The 21119-nt window shown below is 39.9% G+C and overlaps 1 protein-coding gene across 4 annotated transcripts in view; it reads left to right on the forward strand.

The window, feature by feature from the left end:
- The first annotated feature begins 460 nt into the window (after positions 1 to 460).
- NEGR1 (neuronal growth regulator 1) overlaps positions 461 to 21119 on the forward strand; it is a 609038-nt gene continuing 588379 nt past the window's right edge. For all 4 annotated transcript variants that reach the window (XM_038413602.2, XM_038413603.2, XM_038413604.2 and 1 more), the window contains exon 1: positions 461 to 872. In XM_038413602.2, the coding sequence (XP_038269530.1) occupies positions 697 to 872 (176 nt within the window). In that variant the 5' untranslated portion in view covers positions 461 to 696. The remainder of the gene's footprint in view (positions 873 to 21119) is intronic.

Genomic DNA, 21119 nt, shown 5'->3' on the forward strand with positions numbered 1-21119 from the left:
CCCGCTTGCGTGAAGCCTTCGCGGGAGAAGCCCAGCTCCGCAGCCTGCTCGCTCGGTCCGGCGGCTGGCCCGGGCCCGGGCCCGGCGAGGCGTGAGCGCGAGGCCCCGCTCCCAGCCGCGCTGGGCCGGCACCGGCCTGGATAGCAGTGTCGGGCGTGGCTACGAGCCGCCGTGCGGGGCCTTCCAGCTGGAAGGAGTGAGCGGGTGATTTTAAAAAGCCGCTGACTAGCAAACTCGGCTGTCTCCCTCCTGCCTGCAAACGGGGGTCACTGTGCAATCAGCGCCTTTAATTGCATGCCGTTTATTTCCGTAGTGCCATGCCGGTGGCTGTAGCACGCCTCCTCCCACTGCCGCTTTGCTTTCAGCTATTTCTCGCCCCCCAGCTCCATCACCAGTCACCAGGACAAGTTGCTAAGGAAACGGCTGCATGGCAACCGGCTCGGAGCCTGGGGGCCGTCTGCCGCGGCTGAGCCTGACGCGGCGGCCGCTCTCAGTCTCCAGCGCGCGTCTCTCCTCGCTAGATGGTGCGCGAGCCACCCGGGGATAGACGCGTTCCGGGCTCGGCCAAAAGCACCCAGGCGAGGCAGAAGCCCGCCAGTGCCTTGGCTGCCTGGCTGGAGCGAAGGCTCGTCACGCGTACCGGGGGCTGGGGAGTGAGAGGAGCTGGAAGCGGAGCGAGAGCGGCCCGGAGCAGGGATGGACATGATGCTGTTGGTGCAGGGTGCTTGTTGCTCAAACCAGTGGCTGGCCGCTGTGCTCCTCAGCCTGTGCTGCTTGTTGCCCTCCTGCCTCCCAGCCGGACAGAGTATGGACTTCCCTGGGGCAGCTGTGGACAACCTGGTGGTCCGAAAAGGGGACACGGCCGTGCTTAGGTAGGAAACCGAGGGTCTTCTTTACTTCTCTGCGCAAGTGAGTGAGAGCGTTGTGCAAAAGCCATTGCCAAGCCACCGCCGGCATTTCGAATAGGCGTGTTGGTTTCGCTTCCCTTAGAAGAGGAGGTTTTATTTTCACTCTGAGCATTAGAAAGATGGGCGTTTTGTAACGCGCGCCGGCGGCTTCTTCTTTAAAAATAAATAAATAAAAAACCCACCTCCAAGTCCAAGCAGCCCTGGTAAGAGTAAGAGGTCCGGGAGAGGCGGTGCCACGTTGAAACTAGTGCTCAGTCATTGATGCCAACTCTTCCTAGTCAGGAGGGCTAGTCCCTCGGCTTCTCGGAAAGTGTATTTCTCATTTGTCCCTTTCCAGAGCCATCCCAGTATTTCCGTGGACTTAAAAGGCGTGTCCCTCTTATTCTTCCTCCCCGATAGCCCTATTTCTAGATCTAGTCGAAGTTCTCAAGCGGGGCTTCCCTTTGCTACGCGGTGTACTCTTCTACTCTGTTCAGTTTGGGAAGTTTTGTTTTAAATTTTTTCCCTCTGGAATAAGTTTGCTACTTCTTCCTAAGGCTCGTTTCTCTCACTCCTTGCTAAGCCTCTGAAAGATGTAATGCCTCATCAGAGATCAGCTATAGCCCAGTTACCTCCCTAAACCGAAGCAATTGCAGAAGGAGATATTCGCAGAAGCGTATTCTGCTTTTAAAATGTAAATTGGCAGTGTACAGATCTCAGCAATTCTTCATAACTGCCCTCCTCAGATGTTTGAACACACATTATTCAGACAATTGCTGTATCCTCATTCACTGTGCAAGTCTGTATGTGCGAGTTGTATGGTCTCAAAATACATTTGCAGATGTGTATCTTTAAATATTAGCATTGGGTGTTTTTGTTTAATAATCAATGACCAGTGGATCAGTAGATTAATTCTATGGGTGTGGTATGTAATTATATTAGGAAACTCTTAAATCCTGATCTGTTATGGAAATCATGTCCTACTTTAAATATTTAGATTTTAACCAAACCTAGTCTAAGAACACAGATTAGCCCTTGGGTTATAAATTCAGAATCCCTACTCCGTGAATTTATGTTTTGAGACAACTATAGACAGCAAACACCTTATTACAGAAGAATTTATAAGACTTTTCACTAAACATTAGATGGATGCAAATAATATATACCTGCCTTTTGAACAGTAAGTTTGTCTGTGGAAGTTTGGAAATTGCTAGTGCTGGATAAAAATTCTACCTAATGGTTTTTAATGACTGTTATAGAATCCGGTATTCAAACATTCCTTGCCAGTATATTGCTCAGTTGTAAAGGGGCATTAAAGCTTGCACAGTATTATAAGTGCAAATCCATTATGATTTTAGCTTTTTTGTTTCCTAATGATTAACATGAAAAGAGCCATCATGCAATGACAACTGTGAGTTCTAGTTTTACGCCATTAAGAGACTGCATGCTTATGGTAACTCAGTTATTGCATCCCTTAATGAAGCTTGCATTCCATATGGTAACAATATTTTTTTCCAGTCCAGTTGGCTAGTGCAAAATTTGTTTACCAGTAGTAGTGCACTTTACCTAATGTAGCTGAATCCTTCTATTTGACTCAAGTTCATTAATCTTCAATTTAAAACTACAAACATTCAAATTTAACTTTTTGATACATTTTACTTTGTCACATTACTTTGTAGTAATTTAAAAAATCATTTTCTCAGTACTTCAGATTTGATATGAATAGGCTGAATCTTCTTGTGTTTTGTAAATCTAGACTTTAATCTGAATAATTTTAAACCACAAACTATTTGGCTATAGACCATTTTATTTTCCCTTTCAAAGTGGCTGATTTAGGCTTCCAGATTAAAAAGTGACTTAGCCAGATACAGCTGTCATAGATTTTTCTTGGAAAATATTGCATAAGATTTCCTTGAGTGTTCTGATGTAGTATCTTCTGAAAATGCAACCAGTGTCTATGCAGTGCAATTGACATATTTTTTTATTTATAGGAATATACTTGTAGTTAGACTCTTAGGGCATTCTAAAACCATAAATTCACTTGCTTTGGTTTCTCTATCTTTGTCAACAGACATATTTTGCTGCTACATTTCCTATCTTTATTTTCAGAGTTTCAGATTTAAAGGTTGCAGTGAACAAGAGTTGAGGAGTTGCAGTTCTTAGCTCAGGACAGAACTCAAACAAATACTGAGTGTCATTGCTGGTTCTAGAAAATAAAAAAAATTCCAAGATTAAAAAATAAAAATTAATACAAATATTTGTGTGACTCTAAGGGTTATCTATTGGTTGCTTACTGCTAGAGTGTAGCACTACAGTATATTAAACTCTGTGAGGCCTAAAACTGTGAGTTTGCAACTCAGTACCTATGCAGCTGGATGGATTACATAAATGGAGTTTTAAGGTCAAACAATCATTTTTATCTCATAAGTGAGAGAATATCTGTTTTGGAAGAGAATACTATTAAAGATGGAGTACACATCACTACTTACCTGTAGCACTCGGAAGCCAAAAGCAAATTTGTGCTGAAATAATATATGGGGTATTCATAATCCCTTCATCTCAATATAAAGTTATATAAATATATGTCTTACCTCCCTTTAAAGACATAGATGACTTATTAATGGAACCCATATGTTCACATCTTTCATATCTTTAGTAGGGTTTCTTGCTGATTGACGTTTACAATATTACAAGTTAATGAGATAACTTTAGAGGGACAATGCACCATCACTAAAGGAGTGCATAGAGCATTTAATGAGACTTTTGATGTAGACCTTTGCTCCTCCTGAAATTTTCCCCAGAGGATATTCATATCATAAATACACAAACTTTTTTAATTAATGAAAATAAGGAATTTGTTTTTTATTAGGTCTTAGCACTGGAAACAGTATACATAGTCCAGTTTGTTCAATGAAGCAATTAATTTGTGCAAAGAAAAAGGAGCTTCTTCCAGCTCCCCCAGACCACTGTATTTAGATTTTCTGGATAAATGTACACTGCAGTACTCAAAGGTAGCTGTATGAGTGTGATTCCAAGTTGGCACTATGCATCTTTTTTTCTGTAGTGGAGCTCTGTTAGTGCTGACCATTGGTTGTGGTGTGTGTGTGTGTGTGTGTATTGGCTCCTCACTTAGTGTCATATTGCTCTCTGATTGTATCTGCATTCGTTATTCCTTTCTTTGCAGGAGTGGGATCTCCAGGGAGTTACCTTTGTACTTTGCATGTTAAAATCAGAAAGCCTCTAATTTAATGTATTTAAAACACCCAATATGACTGCTGGCGTCAAGCATAAAAAGCCTTTTAAAGGAGTTAGATTCTACAAGTCATTTTCCTCACTTTTTGAGTCAGCATTTTACTAGGTGATGAGAGAGATTATGCTAATTCATTTGATTTACAGGTGTCTTGATTATCTGAGAGTCAAAGCATTTTTAATACTCTTGCTCTGAATACATTCTTGTTCAGGTTTTCAAGATTATAACATTTTTAAGTGATTTTGCCTGTGCCATTTAACTTAATTGCACATGAGAGCTAGGAATAGATTCTGCATTCAGTTTATATGTGTGCTTTCCCACTGAAGCAAATGGAGTTGCACCTGAGTAACTGAGGGCAGAATTTTGCCCCTCACTGTTGTTACAAAGTTATCCCTAGGAGCTGAAAATGCTATTTAGGGTGTCCTGTTGTAGTAAGCAGGTGACATATTTCAATAGATAAGGTGGGTACCAGATTCTATGAACTGCTATGAATTTGTTCTGGACCTCTCTGCTTCTAAGTTTCCTCATGCAAAATAAATGTAAAATGCAAAATAAATGTTTTAAGTGCATGGAGATTTAGAGATGAAGAATACCACTAAGTATCATAAGTAAAATAACTAGTTTGTCCTTTCATTTTATAAGTGTGGATGTGTATTAAAGAACAACAAGCACAAGTTTGTAATGTTTTCTAATGGCTAATGGAATGCCATGAAACGAAGCATTAGACAAACATACCATGGGGAACAATCCTGAACTGACGGGGTGAGTTACATGCTCCCACAGGTAGGCCTCTTTCATTTTGTAATTGCATTGATTTTAAGATTTTTGAGGTAGGGATTATGTATTCCTCTGTTCCTACAGCACTTAGCACAATATGGCTAGGCCCAGTCCTAACTGGATCTAGAACTAGGTGAAATTTTTTCACATAAATAGCTTTATTTATGCATGGGTGGCTTTTTGCTAGAAAATGCAGTCTTACTATTCAATGGGGGGGGGGGAGAAAGGACTTGAACTTGGTTCTCTTCTTCACCTTGTGATAGCTGAGTGCTGGGCAGAGTTGCTCTCAGTGTCTCTTGTTGAAGCTATTCTATTTTGTATAAATAACTAAATATTCATAGGAACGGGGACTTGAACTTCAGACTCTGGCATCACAAGCGAGTGCTCCTACCACCAGATTATGGAGTTTTTCCTCTCTGGCCCAATGCTTACTCAAGATATTAGGCAGAGGGGAGAATTGAACCTGGGTCTTCCACACTGGGCTAAAAGTTGTAAGGAAGGCACTGCTTTCTCCTCTGTGAGCATACCCTTTAAAAACACCCTGAAACAAAGTATCTGAGGTCAAACAACCTAAATTATTCTAATGTAAGGTTAGAAGGGACCTCAAGAGGTCATTTAGTTCAACCCCCTGCTCTAAGGTATAACCAAGAATACCTAGACCATCCCTGACAGGCATTTGTCTAACCTGTTCTTGAAAATCTCCAGTGACGGGCATTCCACAACCTCCCTTGGAAGCCTATTCTAGTGCTTAACTCTTCTTATAGCTAGAAAGCTTTTCCTAATATCTAATCTAAACCGCCTTGCTGCAGATTAAGCTATTGCTTCTTAACAGTGGCCTGGAGAACAACTGATTGCTGTCCTCTTTTTAACTGTCCTTAACATATTTGAAGACTTCTCTGGTCCCCCCTCAGTCACCTTTTCTCAGGACTAAACATACCCAGATTTTTAACGTCTCCTCATAAGTCAAGTTTTCTGAAACTTTTATCTTTTCTGTTATTCTCCTTTGGACTCTCTCCAGTTTGTCCACATCTCTCTGAAAGTGTGATGCCCAGAACTGAAGAGAGGTACTCCAATTGAAGCCTGACCAGTGTTGAGTATAGCAGGACAATTGTCTCCCATGTCTGACATATGACACCGCTGTGTTTTTAAAAAAAAAAAAAAAAAAAAAAAAAAAGCCAGAATATTAACCTTTTTGCAACTGCATCACATTGTTGATTTGTTCAATCTGTGATCCACTATAACTCCCAGATCTTTTCCAGCAGTATTACTTCCTAGTCAGTTGTTTCCCATTTTGCAATTGTTCGTTCCATTTTTTTTTTCTTCCAAGTGTAGTACCTTGCACTTGTCTTTATTGAATTTCTTCTTCTCGATTTCAGACCAATTCTCCAATTTAAGAGGTTTTGTTTGTTGGCTAATATGACTTTTTGCTTCAGAAGTCTTAAGAATTCCTTACACAGAGCAAGTCCCTTTTAACTTCAGTAAGTATCATGTCTGAGCAGGAGGGAGTGATGCCTAATATCTACATACTTTAAATTTGGCTCTGTCTTTTTCCCCCCCAAGATTGTCTGTAATCCTGCAGCACACAGACAGACCCTTGTACCCAAGCAAAGACTCACTGGACCACTATTTATCCAAGTCTAATTGAAAAGGAAGATGATTTTAAAAAAAGATTAAAATAGTATTGCTATTACTCCCTCCTGTAATAATTCAAAATAACTTCTAATGATTTAGTATAATGTCATTTACAAAGAAAAGCCACCTCATTCCAGAGGTCCAAATTCTACCTTGCAATATTTGTGCACTGCTTCCATTGATGAAGTCGGCAAGATTTTGATACAAGCATCCCAGGATCGAGCATTGCATGAGAGAAAAGTGTTATCCAAGTATTTTAAATTGCTAAAAATACTGCAAACAATCATGATTCATTTAGAAATATATGCAAATTGTATTTATCTAATGACTCCTTTAAAGCCATTGTAAAAAGAATTGAGCAGCAAAGGTTTTGAATATGTCTGCAACATCTTAATAACAGAAACTGCAATTTTAGAAACCACACACTTTGGGAAGGGACAAATTAAGGCTAAACTGAGATTACAATGAAGATGAAGAGCTGCCTTGAATATGTTTTTTCTCTTTTTCTCCAACGATCGAATGACTCTTGCTTATGTATTTGTTACTGTCAGAGCCTCCCTCTACTAGTCTCCTTGTTGCTGTACCTGCTTCCTGCCAATAAAACTGCTGGGTGAAGCTCTAGGAACTACTGGAGGGTGAATGTTGTGTATTGTAGCCAAAGACCATTCTACTGGACTTACTGCCCTGCTGTTATCACTTCGGGGAAAAAATGGAGAGAGGATTTTACTCTTATATGCACCTGACTACAATAGCCTAGTATGCAGCTGGATTATGTATGTGGCCATCTAGATTTTACATGTCGCAGAAAGTCTTATACATTTTGGAAAGAAGAGTCCTTAAATTGCCCATTGCTGGACATAGCAAACAATCCCTTTAAAATATCTACATGTATGAGTTTGACGCCCTACAGATATGTAACTCAAAGTCTAGTTGTGACCATCCTTATCTAGATGACAATATATTTCTTCAGACCTGATCTTTCTTATTAGTTCATTAATAGAAACAACAATAGGGTCCAATTATGCTATTTTGATGATGTAAATTTAAACCCAGATTTTTACTTCAGGGCAACTATCCTGGATTTACATCAATGTGAGTTAGGGCAAAATTTGCTCCAAATAACTTATTTACTTTCAAACAAGTTTAAAGTGCCATTCAGTGTTTCTTTTCTTATTATCTAAAATCTAAACCTGTGATAGCCAAAAATATTAGACCTACTTTCGTACACTTATGTCAGGGGTTAGAAAAAGTAAAGATAATTTTGCTCATTTTTTTTTCAAATCCAGAAGTGGATCCTTTTCAATGTAATGAGAGAATGAAATTTACAAGTTTCAGAGTAGCAGCTGTGTTAGTCTGTATTCGCAAAAAGAAAAGGAGTACCTGTGGCACCTTAGAGACTAAAAATGTATTTGAGCATAAGCTTTCGTGAGCTCATGAAAGCTTATGCTCAAATAAATTTGTTAGTCTGTAAGGTGCCACAAGTACTCCTTTTATTTTTTTGAAATTTACAAGTCACCCTATTTTAGAAAGTAGGTAGAAGTGTTTGTTTTCCTTTATACCAATGTGGGAAAACTTGTAATAAAATTCATGTCGTTAAATTGTTGGAGTACTATAAAATAATTTGATGCTTTCCATGCAGAGAGTTAAATATAGAGTTCTTGTCTAAACTAAAAATTTTTAGATGCATGATTCCATCTTAATTGGAAGGAGCATTGGTGGAAGCTATAACACAGATGATGTTTAAGTGGACTCAGGTGTGTGTTTTACCATGGTTATACAGGAAAATGGTTAAAAATGCATAAACCTTGTCTATATTGCAATTCCTACCAGTGCTAACACTGGAGGAGTTGTACCTCCCTCGGAATTATGAGTCTGAAAAATCCTGGTGTAGATCTATCTGGTAAGCTTTGCCCAATGGACTGCAAAACAGCTGGCTGCAGCCACCACACATAGGCAGTTGTTAAAGGTTGTCACATGGGTTAGGCATTCTTTTGTCTGGATGGAGATTTGTAGAAAAGCTAACTCAAGTAGATGTCAGTTATGGTCTAACCTGGCTGAGGAGTTCAGAGTTAACACCTAGCCCAAATCTGTATTAGCTCATCTCAGTGTTTGCAATAATAGTCTCCAAGTGGTTGTGCCTTGTAACTTTTGGCTGAGGTGATAGTGCAGAGGACAGTTGTGTTACATGACAGACACCAAGGATTATTCAAGAGGGAGCTGTTTTTCTGACTACAGAAAAGTATTGGGGGCACATTAATATATGTAGTCTTGCTGCTGTTCTCACCATCTTTTCTGAAGGTACTGTGTATATAATGTACATTTTTCACTAGGAAACATCCTAAGGTTTTAGATAAAAATTTAAAAAGGTATATAATCTTCATAGGACTCTAAATCCTATTGATAGTCAATGAGACTAGGTTCCCAAGTCACTTAATCACTTTTGATCTCTGGCACCAGTTTGTTTTCCAAAAAGAAACTGGCCTATAAATCTGGTAGTGTTCAGCAAAGGAGCAGCAATACACATACAGGTGGAAAGCCCCTGACATATCCACCAATGTCATTACTCCACCATCATTCCAAATGCTGAATTCCTAGTGAAGTAAATGAGAGTTTTGATAGCAGAATATGCCTCTAAATAACTGGCCTAGCATATTTTAGATGAGATTACATGTATTATCATTAGAGTCCCCTTGATGCATGTCCACACAGCTGCTGTATATATTTAAATTCTTTGCTACTTTATCTTTCCTAGTTGCTTCACATTTATTAATAAGGAATTTGTTTGACTTCTGTGCCCCTATTTGGTATCCTTCTACATTTTAGGCTCATACATTAATCTACTGCTTGAATGTTTTCTTGGATCTTTCAGAAAATATAAAATATATTGCCATAGTTAGATTTGTAAAACTAAGAGGATGCTTAAGCAAGTTTTCACATTCCAAATCTCTGCCAATTATCAGATGAGCACCTTATGGCACTTGAAAATTGTACAAGTAGTTAAACTATTCTTAATTTGCTCCACAATTATTTACTGTGTCTATCATAAATGTTTCAGATAGTTCCTCTAAATTTTATCACAGATTAAGGAATCAGTAAGACATAAATGGTGGAATTTGATCCATTTAAGATGTGCTGTTTTATATCAAAAAGAAAGGGCTTTAACATTTGTAATTACTTTCTTCTTGTCATTGTGCACAAGAGTGGACTATAATCCAAACCTTGGAGAATAGGAGATGGAAGAATCAATTCCAGGGATTCAGGCTATTTGTCCATCTGGGCCATGGCCTCCATTACAGGCTATGGAGAGGAGTATTGGATTGGCCTGCAGCTTTCACTCCGAACAGGGATGTGATTCAGTGGATCCATACATTACATGGATACCTTGGCCACACCTCTAGCACACCAACAATTCACATATACAGTGAGCTGTGGAAACCTGCCACTAGGCAGAGTGTGCAAAATCTCCCTACACAGGGACTCCTGGAGCCCCATGATTCTGAGCCTTGAATGGAGTACAAGGGATGTCCCAGGGTTAGTCTCTACATGGCCAAATTCATAGATTCATAGATACTAAGGTCAGAAGGAAAAGGAGTACTTGTGGCACCTTAGAGACTAACAAATTTATTAGAGCTTAAGCTTTCGTGAGCTACAGCTCACTTCATCGGATGCATTTGGTGGAAAAAACAGAGGAGAGATTTATATACACACACACAGAGAACATGAAACAATGGGTTTATCATACACACTGTAAGGAGAGTGATCACTTAAGATAAGCCATCACCAACAGCAGGGGGGGGAAGGAGGAAAACCTTTCATGGTGACAAGCAGGTAGGCTAATTCCAGCAGTTAACAAGAATATCAGAGGAACAGTGGGGGGTGGGGTGGGAGGGAGAAATACCATGGGGAAATAGTTTTACTTTGTGTAATGACTCATCCATTCCCAGTCTCTATTCAAGCCTAAGTTAATTGTATCCAGTTTGCAAATTAATTCCAATTCAGCAGTCTCTCATTGGAGTCTGTTTTTGAAGCTTTTTTGTTGAAGTATAGCCACTCTTAGGTCTGTGATCGAGTGACCAGAGAGATTGAAGTGTTCTCCAACTGGTTTTTGAATGTTATAATTCTTGACGTCTGATTTGTGTCCATTCATTCTTTTACGTAGAGACTGTCCAGTTTGGCCAATGTACATGGCAGAGGGGCATTGCTGGCACATGATGGCATATATCACATTGGTAGATGCGCAGGTGAAGGAGCCTCTGATAGTGTGGCTGATGTGATTAGGCCCTATGATGGTATCCCCTGAATAGATATGTGGACAGAGTTGGCAACAGGCTTTGTTGCAAGGATAGGTTCCTGGGTTAGTGGTTCTGTTGTGTGGTGTGTGGTTGCCGGTGAGTATTTGCTTCAGATTGGGGGGCTGTCTGTAAGCAAGGACTGGTCTGTCTCCCAAGATCTGAGAGAGCGATGGCTCGTCCTTCAGGATAGGTTGTAGATCCTTGATGATGCGTTGGAGGGGTTTTAGTTGGGGGCTGAAGGTGATGGCTAGTGGCGTTCTGTTGTTTTCTTTGTTGGGCCTGTCCTGTAGTAGGTGACTTCTGGGTACTCTTCTGGCTCTGTCAATCTGTTTCTTCACTTCAGCAGGTGGGTACTGTAGTTGTAGGAATGCATGATAGAGATCTTGTAGGTGTTTGTCTCTGTCTGAGGGGTTGGAGCAAATGCGGTTATATCGTAGCGCTTGGCTGTAGACAATGGATCGAGTGGTATGATCTGGATGAAAGCTAGAGGCATGTAGGTAGGAATAGCGGTCAGTAGGTTTCCGATATAGGGTGGTGTTTATGTGACCATCGCTTATTAGCACCGTAGTGTCCAGGAAGTGGATCTCTTGTGTGGACTGGTCCAGGCTGAGGTTGATGGTGGGATGGAAATTGTTGAAATCATGGTGGAATTCCTCAAGAGCTTCTTTTCCATGGGTCCAGATGATGAAGATGTCATCAATGTAGCGCAAGTAGAGTAGGGGCATTAGGGAACGAGAGCTGAGGAAGCGTTGTTCTAAGTCAGCCATAAAAATGTTGGCATACTGTGGGGCCATGCGGGTACCCATCGCAGTGCCGCTGATTTGAAGGTATACATTGTCACCAAATGTGAAATAGTTATGGGTCAGGACAAAGTCACAAAGTTCTGCCACCAGGTTAGCCGTGACAGTATCGGGGATACTGTGGCCCCACAGTATGCCAACATTTTTATGGCTGACTTAGAACAACGCTTCCTCAGCTCTCGTTCCCTAATGCCCCTACTCTACTTGCGCTACATTGATGACATCTTCATCATCTGGACCCATGGAAAAGAAGCTCTTGAGGAATTCCACCATGATTTCAACAATTTCCATCCCACCATCAACCTCAGCCTGGACCAGTCCACACAAGAGATCCACTTCCTGGACACTACGGTGCTAATAAGCGATGGTCACATAAACACCACCCTATATCGGAAACCTACTGACCGCTATTCCTACCTACATGCCTCTAGCTTTCATCCAGATCATACCACTCGATCCATTGTCTACAGCCAAGCGCTACGATATAACCGCATTTGCTCCAACCCCTCAGACAGAGACAAACACCTACAAGATCTCTATCATGCATTCCTACAACTACAGTACCCACCTGCTGAAGTGAAGAAACAGATTGACAGAGCCAGAAGAGTACCCAGAAGTCACCTACTACAGGACAGGCCCAACAAAGAAAACAACAGAACGCCACTAGCCATCACCTTCAGCCCCCAACTAAAACCCCTACAACGCATCATCAAGGATCTACAACCTATCCTGAAGGACGAGCCATCGCTCTCTCAGATCTTGGGAGACAGACCAGTCCTTGCTTACAGACAGCCCCCCAATCTGAAGCAAATACTCACCGGCAACCACACACCACACAACAGAACCACTAACCCAGGAACCTATCCTTGCAACAAAGCCCGTTGCCAACTCTGTCCACATATCTATTCAGGGGATACCATCATAGGGCCTAATCACATCAGCCACACTATCAGAGGCTCGTTCACCTGCGCATCTACCAATGTGATATATGCCATCATGTGCCAGCAATGCCCCTCTGCCATGTACATTGGCCAAACTGGACAGTCTCTACGTAAAAGAATGAATGGACACAAATCAGACGTCAAGAATTATAACATTCAAAAACCAGTTGGAGAACACTTCAATCTCTCTGGTCACTCGATCACAGACCTAAGAGTGGCTATACTTCAACAAAAAAGCTTCAAAAACAGACTCCAATGAGAGACTGCTGAATTGGAATTAATTTGCAAACTGGATACAATTAACTTAGGCTTGAATAGAGACTGGGAATGGATGAGTCATTACACAAAGTAAAACTATTTCCCCATGGTATTTCTCCCTCCCACCCCACCCCCCACTGTTCCTCTGATATTCTTGTTAACTGCTGGAATTAGCCTACCTGCTTGTCACCATGAAAGGTTTTCCTCCTTCCCCCCCCTGCTGTTGGTGATGGCTTATCTTAAGTGATCACTCTCCTTACAGTGTGTATGATAAACCCATTGTTTCATGTTCTCTGTGTGTGTGTATATAAATCTCTCCTCTGTTTTTTCCACCAAATGCATCCGATGAAGTGAGCTGTAGCTCACGAAAGCTTATGCTCTAATAAATTTGTTAGTCTCTAAGGTGCCACAAGTACTCCTTTTCTTTTTGCGAATACAGACTAACACGGCTGCTACTCTGAAACCTAAGGTCAGAAGGGACCATTCTGATCATCTAGTCCGACCTCCTGCATAACGCAGGCCACAGAATCTCACCCACCCACTCCTACGAAAAACCTCACCTATGTCTGAGCTATTGAAGTCCTCAAATCGTGGTTTAAAGACTTCAAGGAGCAGAGAATCCTCCCTCAAGTGACCCGTGCCCCATGCTACAAGGAAGGTGAAAAACCTCCAGGGCCTCTCCAATCTGCCCTGGAGGAAAATTCCTTCCCGACCCCAAATATGGCGATCAGCTAAACCCTGAGCATATGGGCAAGATTCACCAGCCAGATACTACAGAAAATTCTTTCCTGGGTAACTCAGATCCCATCCATCTAATATCCCATCTCAGGGGATTAGGCCTATTTACCCCGAATATTTAAAGATCAATTACTTACCAAAATCCCATTATCCCATCATACCATCTCCTCCATAAACTTATTGAGTAGAATCTTAAAGCCAGATAGATCTTTTGCCCCCACTGCTTCCCTTGGAAGGCTATTCCAAAACTTCACTCCTCTGATGGTTAGAAACCTTCGTCTAATTTCAAGTCTAAACTTCCTAGTGGCCAGTTTATACCCATTTGTTCTTGTGTCCACATTGGTGCTGAGCTGAAATAATTCCTCTCCCTCTCCTGTATTTATCCCTCTGATATATTTATAGAGAGCAATCATATCTCCCCTCAACTTTCTTTTAGTTAGGTTAAACAAGCCAAGCTCCTTAAGTCTCCTTTCATAAGACAAGTTTTCAATTCCTCGGATCATCCTAGTAGCCATTCTCTGTACCTGCTCCAGTTTGAATTCATCCTTTTTAGACATGGGAGACCAGAACTGCACACAGTATTCCAGGTGAGGTCTCACCAGTGCTTGTATAGTGGTACTTAAACCTCCTTATTCCTACTGGAAATGCCTCTCCTGATGCATCCCAAAACTGCATTAGCTTTTTTCACAGCCATATCACATTGGCAGCTCATGGTCATCCTATGATCAACCAATACTCCAAGGTCCTTCTCCTCTTCCGTTACTTCGAATTGATGCGTCCCCAACTTATAACTAAAATTTTTGTTATTAATCCCTAAATGCATAACCTTATACTTCTCACTATTAAATTTCATCCCATTACTATTACTCCAGTTTACAAGGTCACCCAGATCCTCCTGTATAATATCCCGATCCTTCTCTGAATTGGCAATACCTCCCAGCTTTGTATCATCTGCAAACTTTATTAGCACACTCCCACTTTTTGTGCCAAGATCAGTAATAAAAAGATTAAATAAGATTGGTCCCAAAACCGATCCCTGAGGAACTCCACTGGTAACCTCCCTCCAGCCTGACAGTTCGCCTTTCAGTAGGACCTGTTGCAGTCTCCCCTTTAACCAATTTCTTATCCACCTTTTGATGTTCATATTGATCCCCATCTTCTCCAATTTAAACTAATAATTCCCCATGTGGCACGGTATCAAATACCTTACTGAAATCTAGGTAAATTAGATCCACTGTGTTTCCTTTATCTAAAAAATCTGTTACTTTTTCAAAGAAGATCAGGTTGGTTTGGCACGATCTACCTTTTGTAAAATCATGTTGTATTTTGTCCCATTTACCATTGACTTCAATGTCCTTAACTAATTTCTCCTTCAAAATTTTTTCCAGGACCTTGCATACTACAGATGTCAAACTAACTGGCCTGTAGTTACCCGGATCACTTTTTTTTCCTTTCTTAAAAATAGCAACTATATTAGCAATTCTCCAATCATTCGGTACAACTGCTGAGTTTACAGATTCATTAAAAATTCTTGCTAATGGGCTTGCAATTTCAGGTGCCAATTCCTTTAATATTCTTGGATGAAGATTATCTGGGCCCCCCGATTTAGTCCCATTAAGCTGTTTCAGTTTTGCTTCTACCTCAGATATGGTAATATCTATCTCCATATCCTCATTCCCATTTGTCATGCTACCATTATCCCTAAGATCCTCTTTAGCCTTATTAAAGACTGAGGCAAAGTATTTGTTTAGATTTGGGCCATGCCCAGATTGTCTTTAACCTCCACTCCATCCTCAGTGTTTAGCGGCCCCACTTCTTCTTTCTTAGTTTTCTTCTTATTTATATGGCTATAGAACGTTTTACTATTGGTTTTAATTCCCTTTGCAAGGTCCAACTCTATTCGACTTTTAGCCTGTCTCAGTTTATCCCTACATGTTCTGACCTCAATAAGGTAGCTTTCCTTGCTGATTCCTCCCATCTTCTACTCCCTGTATGCTTTCTGCTTCTTCTTAATCACCTCTCTAAGATGCCTGCTCATCCAGCTTGGTCTACAACTCCTGCCTATGAATTTTTTCCCCTTTCTTGGGATACAGGCTTCCAATAGCTTCTGCAGCTTTGATTTAAAGTAATCCCAGGCCTCCTCTACCTTTTAGATCCATAAATTCTTCAGTCCAATCCACTTCCCTAACTAATTTCCTTAATTTTTGAAAATCAGCCCTTTTGAAATCAAAAACTCTAGTTGCAGATTTATTTTTGTTAATCCTTCCGTTCAGTTTACAGTACATCCCAGGGGTAGACTTAAGATGTAACTATGTAGAGTAGATTACAATATTTTAATCTTGAGTTGACCATTTCCTTTTAAAGATGGCATTCTTCCCTCCTGAATAGGTGCACTGACCACCTTCACCAATAATTAAAGCCACTGATTGTCACAGCCAAGAGGGGCATGTCCTCCTTCCAGTCTCCAGTGACTCAGGGAGCAATGCATGCCATAACTCAAACAGTGAAGACCTTGCATTTGTCCCCTTGAGAGAGTGCTCTTCAACAGTTGAAGGAGGAGATAGTTTGGCCTGATTCTGAATGATTTTTTTCAGAAAAATACTTTAAGATGTACACACAACTGGTGGGATTTAACTTAGCAATCAAGAGAAGAGAGCCTGGATTAATCAAGATATCCACAATTGGAGACCCATCCATTGACTGAAATTTTGCTGCTAACCTTCATATTTGTCTCCTGTTTAGCCATCACATAATTAAGATTAGGAAAAAAAATATGACGCAATTGACCAGATTCACATAAAGACTTCCACCAATGGCTCTCTAGTCATATTTCTTCTTGCTTAATCTGTAAACCAAGATTTGAAAAGATAAAATTGGCAAACAGAATGCTCTTGGCTCTAGAAGAGAATAGAGAACAAAATATTGTTACACAGTCCTATACTAAGCCATTAATGGTAGCCTGTTGAAAGTACAGAGAAGTTCTTCATAGTTCTCTTAAAAACTCTGATTCTATTAGCTTTTGAGAATAGACCCTCAAAACAAGTTCTTTGTCCTGATTGGAAAGGCAAACCCTCATTTAAACCACAGGAGATAACTCATCACAGAGGCAAAATTTCCATTCCTCCAATCCCAATCCAAACATCAAATCAAGAATGTGGCCAGCTGAATGAGTTGATTTTATGAACACTTGAGACAGTCACACACCAGCTCTCTGCCTGTTAATCTAACAGTGCAGAACCCTGGGTAGCTGCCACTTTTTAAGAATCAAGCAGAAAAATATTTCCTCATCCTCTTGGCAAAAGTTTGATTTCGTACTAAAATTTACAACTGAGTCCACAGAACAGGCAAAATTAATTGAGGCACCTGGATTTACGCGAGGAGGTATATGTAAAATAGTTCAGATAAAATGTTTAAACATCACTTTAAAATTCTCAAAAAGGTCTTGCCTTAACATGTGTCATATTTATTTACAGCATATGGAGAAAAGTACCTGTGGGGCAGGCAGCTGTATTTGACATGACCTGTACTCCTGATTGGGGTGGTAGGCTATTTTCAGTTGTTCAACTGGTAGAGAGAGAGATTTCTGTGATGGTGAGTGCTGCCCATTAACAAGTTCTGTGTATACACCACAACAAATAAGATATGCAATTAGGCAAGGTTTAATTGTTAATGAAGCTGTTGCATTTTCATCTCCTATATATTTAGCTTGGAGAGGTAAATTTTGGGGACACGTCACATATCATATGTGGCCAATGTTTCAGATGTATGGCATCATGACTGGATTCAGTTTGGATTTTGAAACTGCAAAGCTGAGTTAGAAATAAAAAGATAAGATTCTTTTATAAGAGGAAAAACAGTCAATCTCTCTTAAAAAAGATTTTCCCTTGGCAACAGCATATGATCTCATGGTCAAACAGGCAAACAGCTATCATTAGTCGTGCATAATTAAAACAAAGAGTATCCAGCTGTTAGTAAAAAGAAAAGGAGTACTTGTGGCACCTTAGAGACTAACAAATTTATTAGAGCATAAGCTTTCGTGAGCTACAGCTCACTTCATCGGATGCATTTGGTGGAAAAAACAGAGGAGAGATTTATATACACACACAGAGAACATGAAACAATGGGTTTATCATACACACTGTAAGGAGAGTGATCACTTAAGATAAGTCAGCTGTTAGTAGTAACAGTTTTGTCTAGGAAAAATCTAACATACAATATCTCTTGCAGAAATTGCCAATAGTTTTGTAGTTATGTAAATACAAAGTAAATATATAATGTATTTGTGTACAATATTCTGGGAATTTTTCAATATTTGAATAAACAAACTGATAGGAATAAGAGCTGTCTGATTTAGTATAACATCTATGATGTAGTAGTTAAATTTACATAAAAGTAATCTCATTATATAGTCAATAATATGCGAAATAATTTATTCCCTTGAGAAAACATCCTTGTCATACGTAATCTATTTTACCATTGTATCTTTACTGATCTTTCACTATGTACGTGGAAAGTGCATATTTTATTGTTTAAACTATTGTCAAAGTAGAATGCACTTTATATTTATAATAGATACTGAGAATGAAGACTTTCTTCTTAGTTGGCTACTGTACTGGGGACTCATTTTCCTCTCAGATGAATGTAAGTGGAGGTACTTCTGTTATAAAAGAAAACAAGGCCTCTGGCTTTTAACTTCTTGGGAACGATTAATAATTTTGTCATGTCACATGTTTTACAGACCAATCTGAACATCAGCCTTGGTTTGGATGTTCTCTTATCAGGGGATACATTTCTTTAGAAGATAGTCCCACTATCCTGAAAAAAGCTAGTTTATGATCTGATGGTGTCTATGGGGATGATGCAGCAGTGTGTGCAGAACTGGAAGGAGTTTTTGTTTTTAGGGTGCTGGAGAAAGCCAGTGGGAGGCAGAAACAGGAAAGAGCTGTTAGAGAGACTGGCCAACAGAGGGAGTCGTTCTTTCAGAACAGCTGCGGAAAGTTCCAGTTTCTTATTTGTAGGGGATGGGATGTCTGCAGGCTTGCAGTACTATGGTCAAGGGAATCTACCAGACACCTTTTCTGCCAATGCAGACTTAATGTGGTTATCTGGAACTTGCACACGTAAAACAGTTTTCACCATTCTGGAAAGAAAGAGGCAGTCAATATATGAATGAACAAGTAAAAGCTAAAAGTTCAAACATAAGCTCACTAAAGTTAATTGCAAAGCTCCCTTTGACCTTAATGGTGCTGGCCAGGGCCTCACTGATTAAACAGAGGAAGAGATGATGGCTAGATTCCGGGGGGAGGGGAAGCATCTGTGGCAACTATCCCCAGCAGTTGTTTCAGTTGCCAGTTTAAAGCAGTTCAGCATATATTAGGGCTTGTCTTACCATAAACCATTCCTATAGCCATGTAAATATAGCATTATGGTAGCTATTTTAGTCCCAGGATATTAGAAAGATAAAGAGGTAATATCTTTTATTGGACCAACTTCTGTTGGTGAAAGACGAGTTTCTTGCACTTACACAGTGTGTCTCGTCGGATAAAAGATATTACCTCATACACCTTCTCTCTCTCTACATATAGCCACATGTTCAAGGCAATACGAAATGTATCTTTGTTTTTTCTATCAGTCATTGAACAAGTGTCCTTAACTTCTCTCTGGGCTCCCAATTTGTCCACCTGATACTTGACTGACAGGGAACAGCTCATGAAAGTTTATGCTCAGATAAATTTGTTAGTCTCTAAGGTGTCACAAGTACTGCTTTTCTTTTTACGGATACAGACCAACACGGCTGCTACTCTGAAATGCTCCTTGTTTGTTATTCTCTATAATATTTTATGTTTGAAGTAATAATTCCAAGGGAGAACATACTTTGTCCACAATGAATTTAAACTTTTTAAAAAAATATCAATTGGTGCTATTCTTCAGTTTCTGTCATTTGAATTATCTAAATGTTTCAAATGTAGCTGTATTTATGGATGAGTGCATTGACTACTGATTAATCTTAAACTGCACTGGTTAATGATTCAGTCTCCTGACGGCTACAGCATCAGGAATATTAGTAGTATTTAGAGACTCTAGGAGCACATGAGAAATAATTCCAGTTTATTACAAGTTCCTTTATTAAAAAAATCACTAAACAGATAAACAGTCTCTCAAATAGTAAAATGTAATAACAGCTAGATCGGACTAAACATTTTACTATAACCGGCATATCACACATCTCCTTCTGAGGGACTCTGGAGCGCTAATCATTGTTATAAATGTCATCCTGGCATCTCTCTGTGGGTTTCTTTCCTCCACACACAGGTGTGCCAACACCTTTTAACCTGGGTCATGTTTATACCCACTACGTATCATACATATGCATAAGGGCTCCAACCCCTTTTTCCTTATCCATACTTCCATCCCTCACTGATTTATGGTGCCCGATTTCTCTTTGGCTATCCTGTTAGTTCCCTTTATTCTCACCTGCATGGTGACAGGTTTTAGAGTGGTAGCCGTGTTAGTCTGTGTCAGCAAAAATAACGAGGAGTCCTTAGGGCACCTTAGAGACTAACAAATTTATTTGGGCATAAGCCGCAAGGTGCCACAAGGACTCCTCGTTAATTTTTATTCTCACTGTCCATCTATGATGGTACAATCAGGCTTCTTGTGGTCTAGACAGATACATTGTGGTATATTTTCCCAAACATCATCCATTGGCATATTTTTTACAGTAATCTTGTAATTTACTGATATAGGGTTATTCCTAGGTCACACATTTATGTCAACAGTCCTGAGGCCTAGTACGGATAAGTTGAAATCTTGCAGACCTCAGCCTATAGGCCTTGCATTACAGCCTTACTTTGTTTGTGTGTATATACCTAATACACACACATCATTCATAAATGTTCATCAACATTTATACTACTATGATCCGATCCTACTGAAACCTATCCATCGTGCATTGATTATACTTAACCACAAACATAAATCCTCTAGTAAATGATTAAATGAAACAACTGGCTACACGAAATATTTGGTCTCCTACTTGACTTATGCTTTTACTTCCTTGAATAATGAAGAATGAAAACCATGTTAGGGCAGTGAAAATCAAATAATGTAATATAAACAAACTTTAGACAATCACTGTTAAGTTGATGGTTCTTCATCTAGTGGTCTGACGTGACTTTAGTTACTTTTACAGTATTCCTCGGTGGACAATGGTCGATATTATAAAAATGAGTACACATGAGCATTACTAGGAATAATTTGGAGACATTTAGGAAATATTAGATCACCAAGATACTGTTCTAACTCGGAGCTCTTTTTATACTTTGTTTTTTCATATTTATTTGTTAAATTAGGTGAAATACAAAAGCCGTGTCAGGGTTTGGAAGTCCATAATAATTATTTTTAGAATTAAAGTGCTGGCTTTTATGCCAAAGCTGTTAATTTTATGTAGAAGTTGATAATTTCTGCAAAGAGGTAAATTAAAATACTTGAATCAATTGACACGCATCATCAGTTGCATCTTCAGTGCATGTTCTAGAAAGTTG

Source organism: Dermochelys coriacea, chromosome 8, assembly GCF_009764565.3.
Source record: "Dermochelys coriacea isolate rDerCor1 chromosome 8, rDerCor1.pri.v4, whole genome shotgun sequence".
NCBI classification, from domain to species: domain Eukaryota; kingdom Metazoa; phylum Chordata; order Testudines; family Dermochelyidae; genus Dermochelys; species Dermochelys coriacea.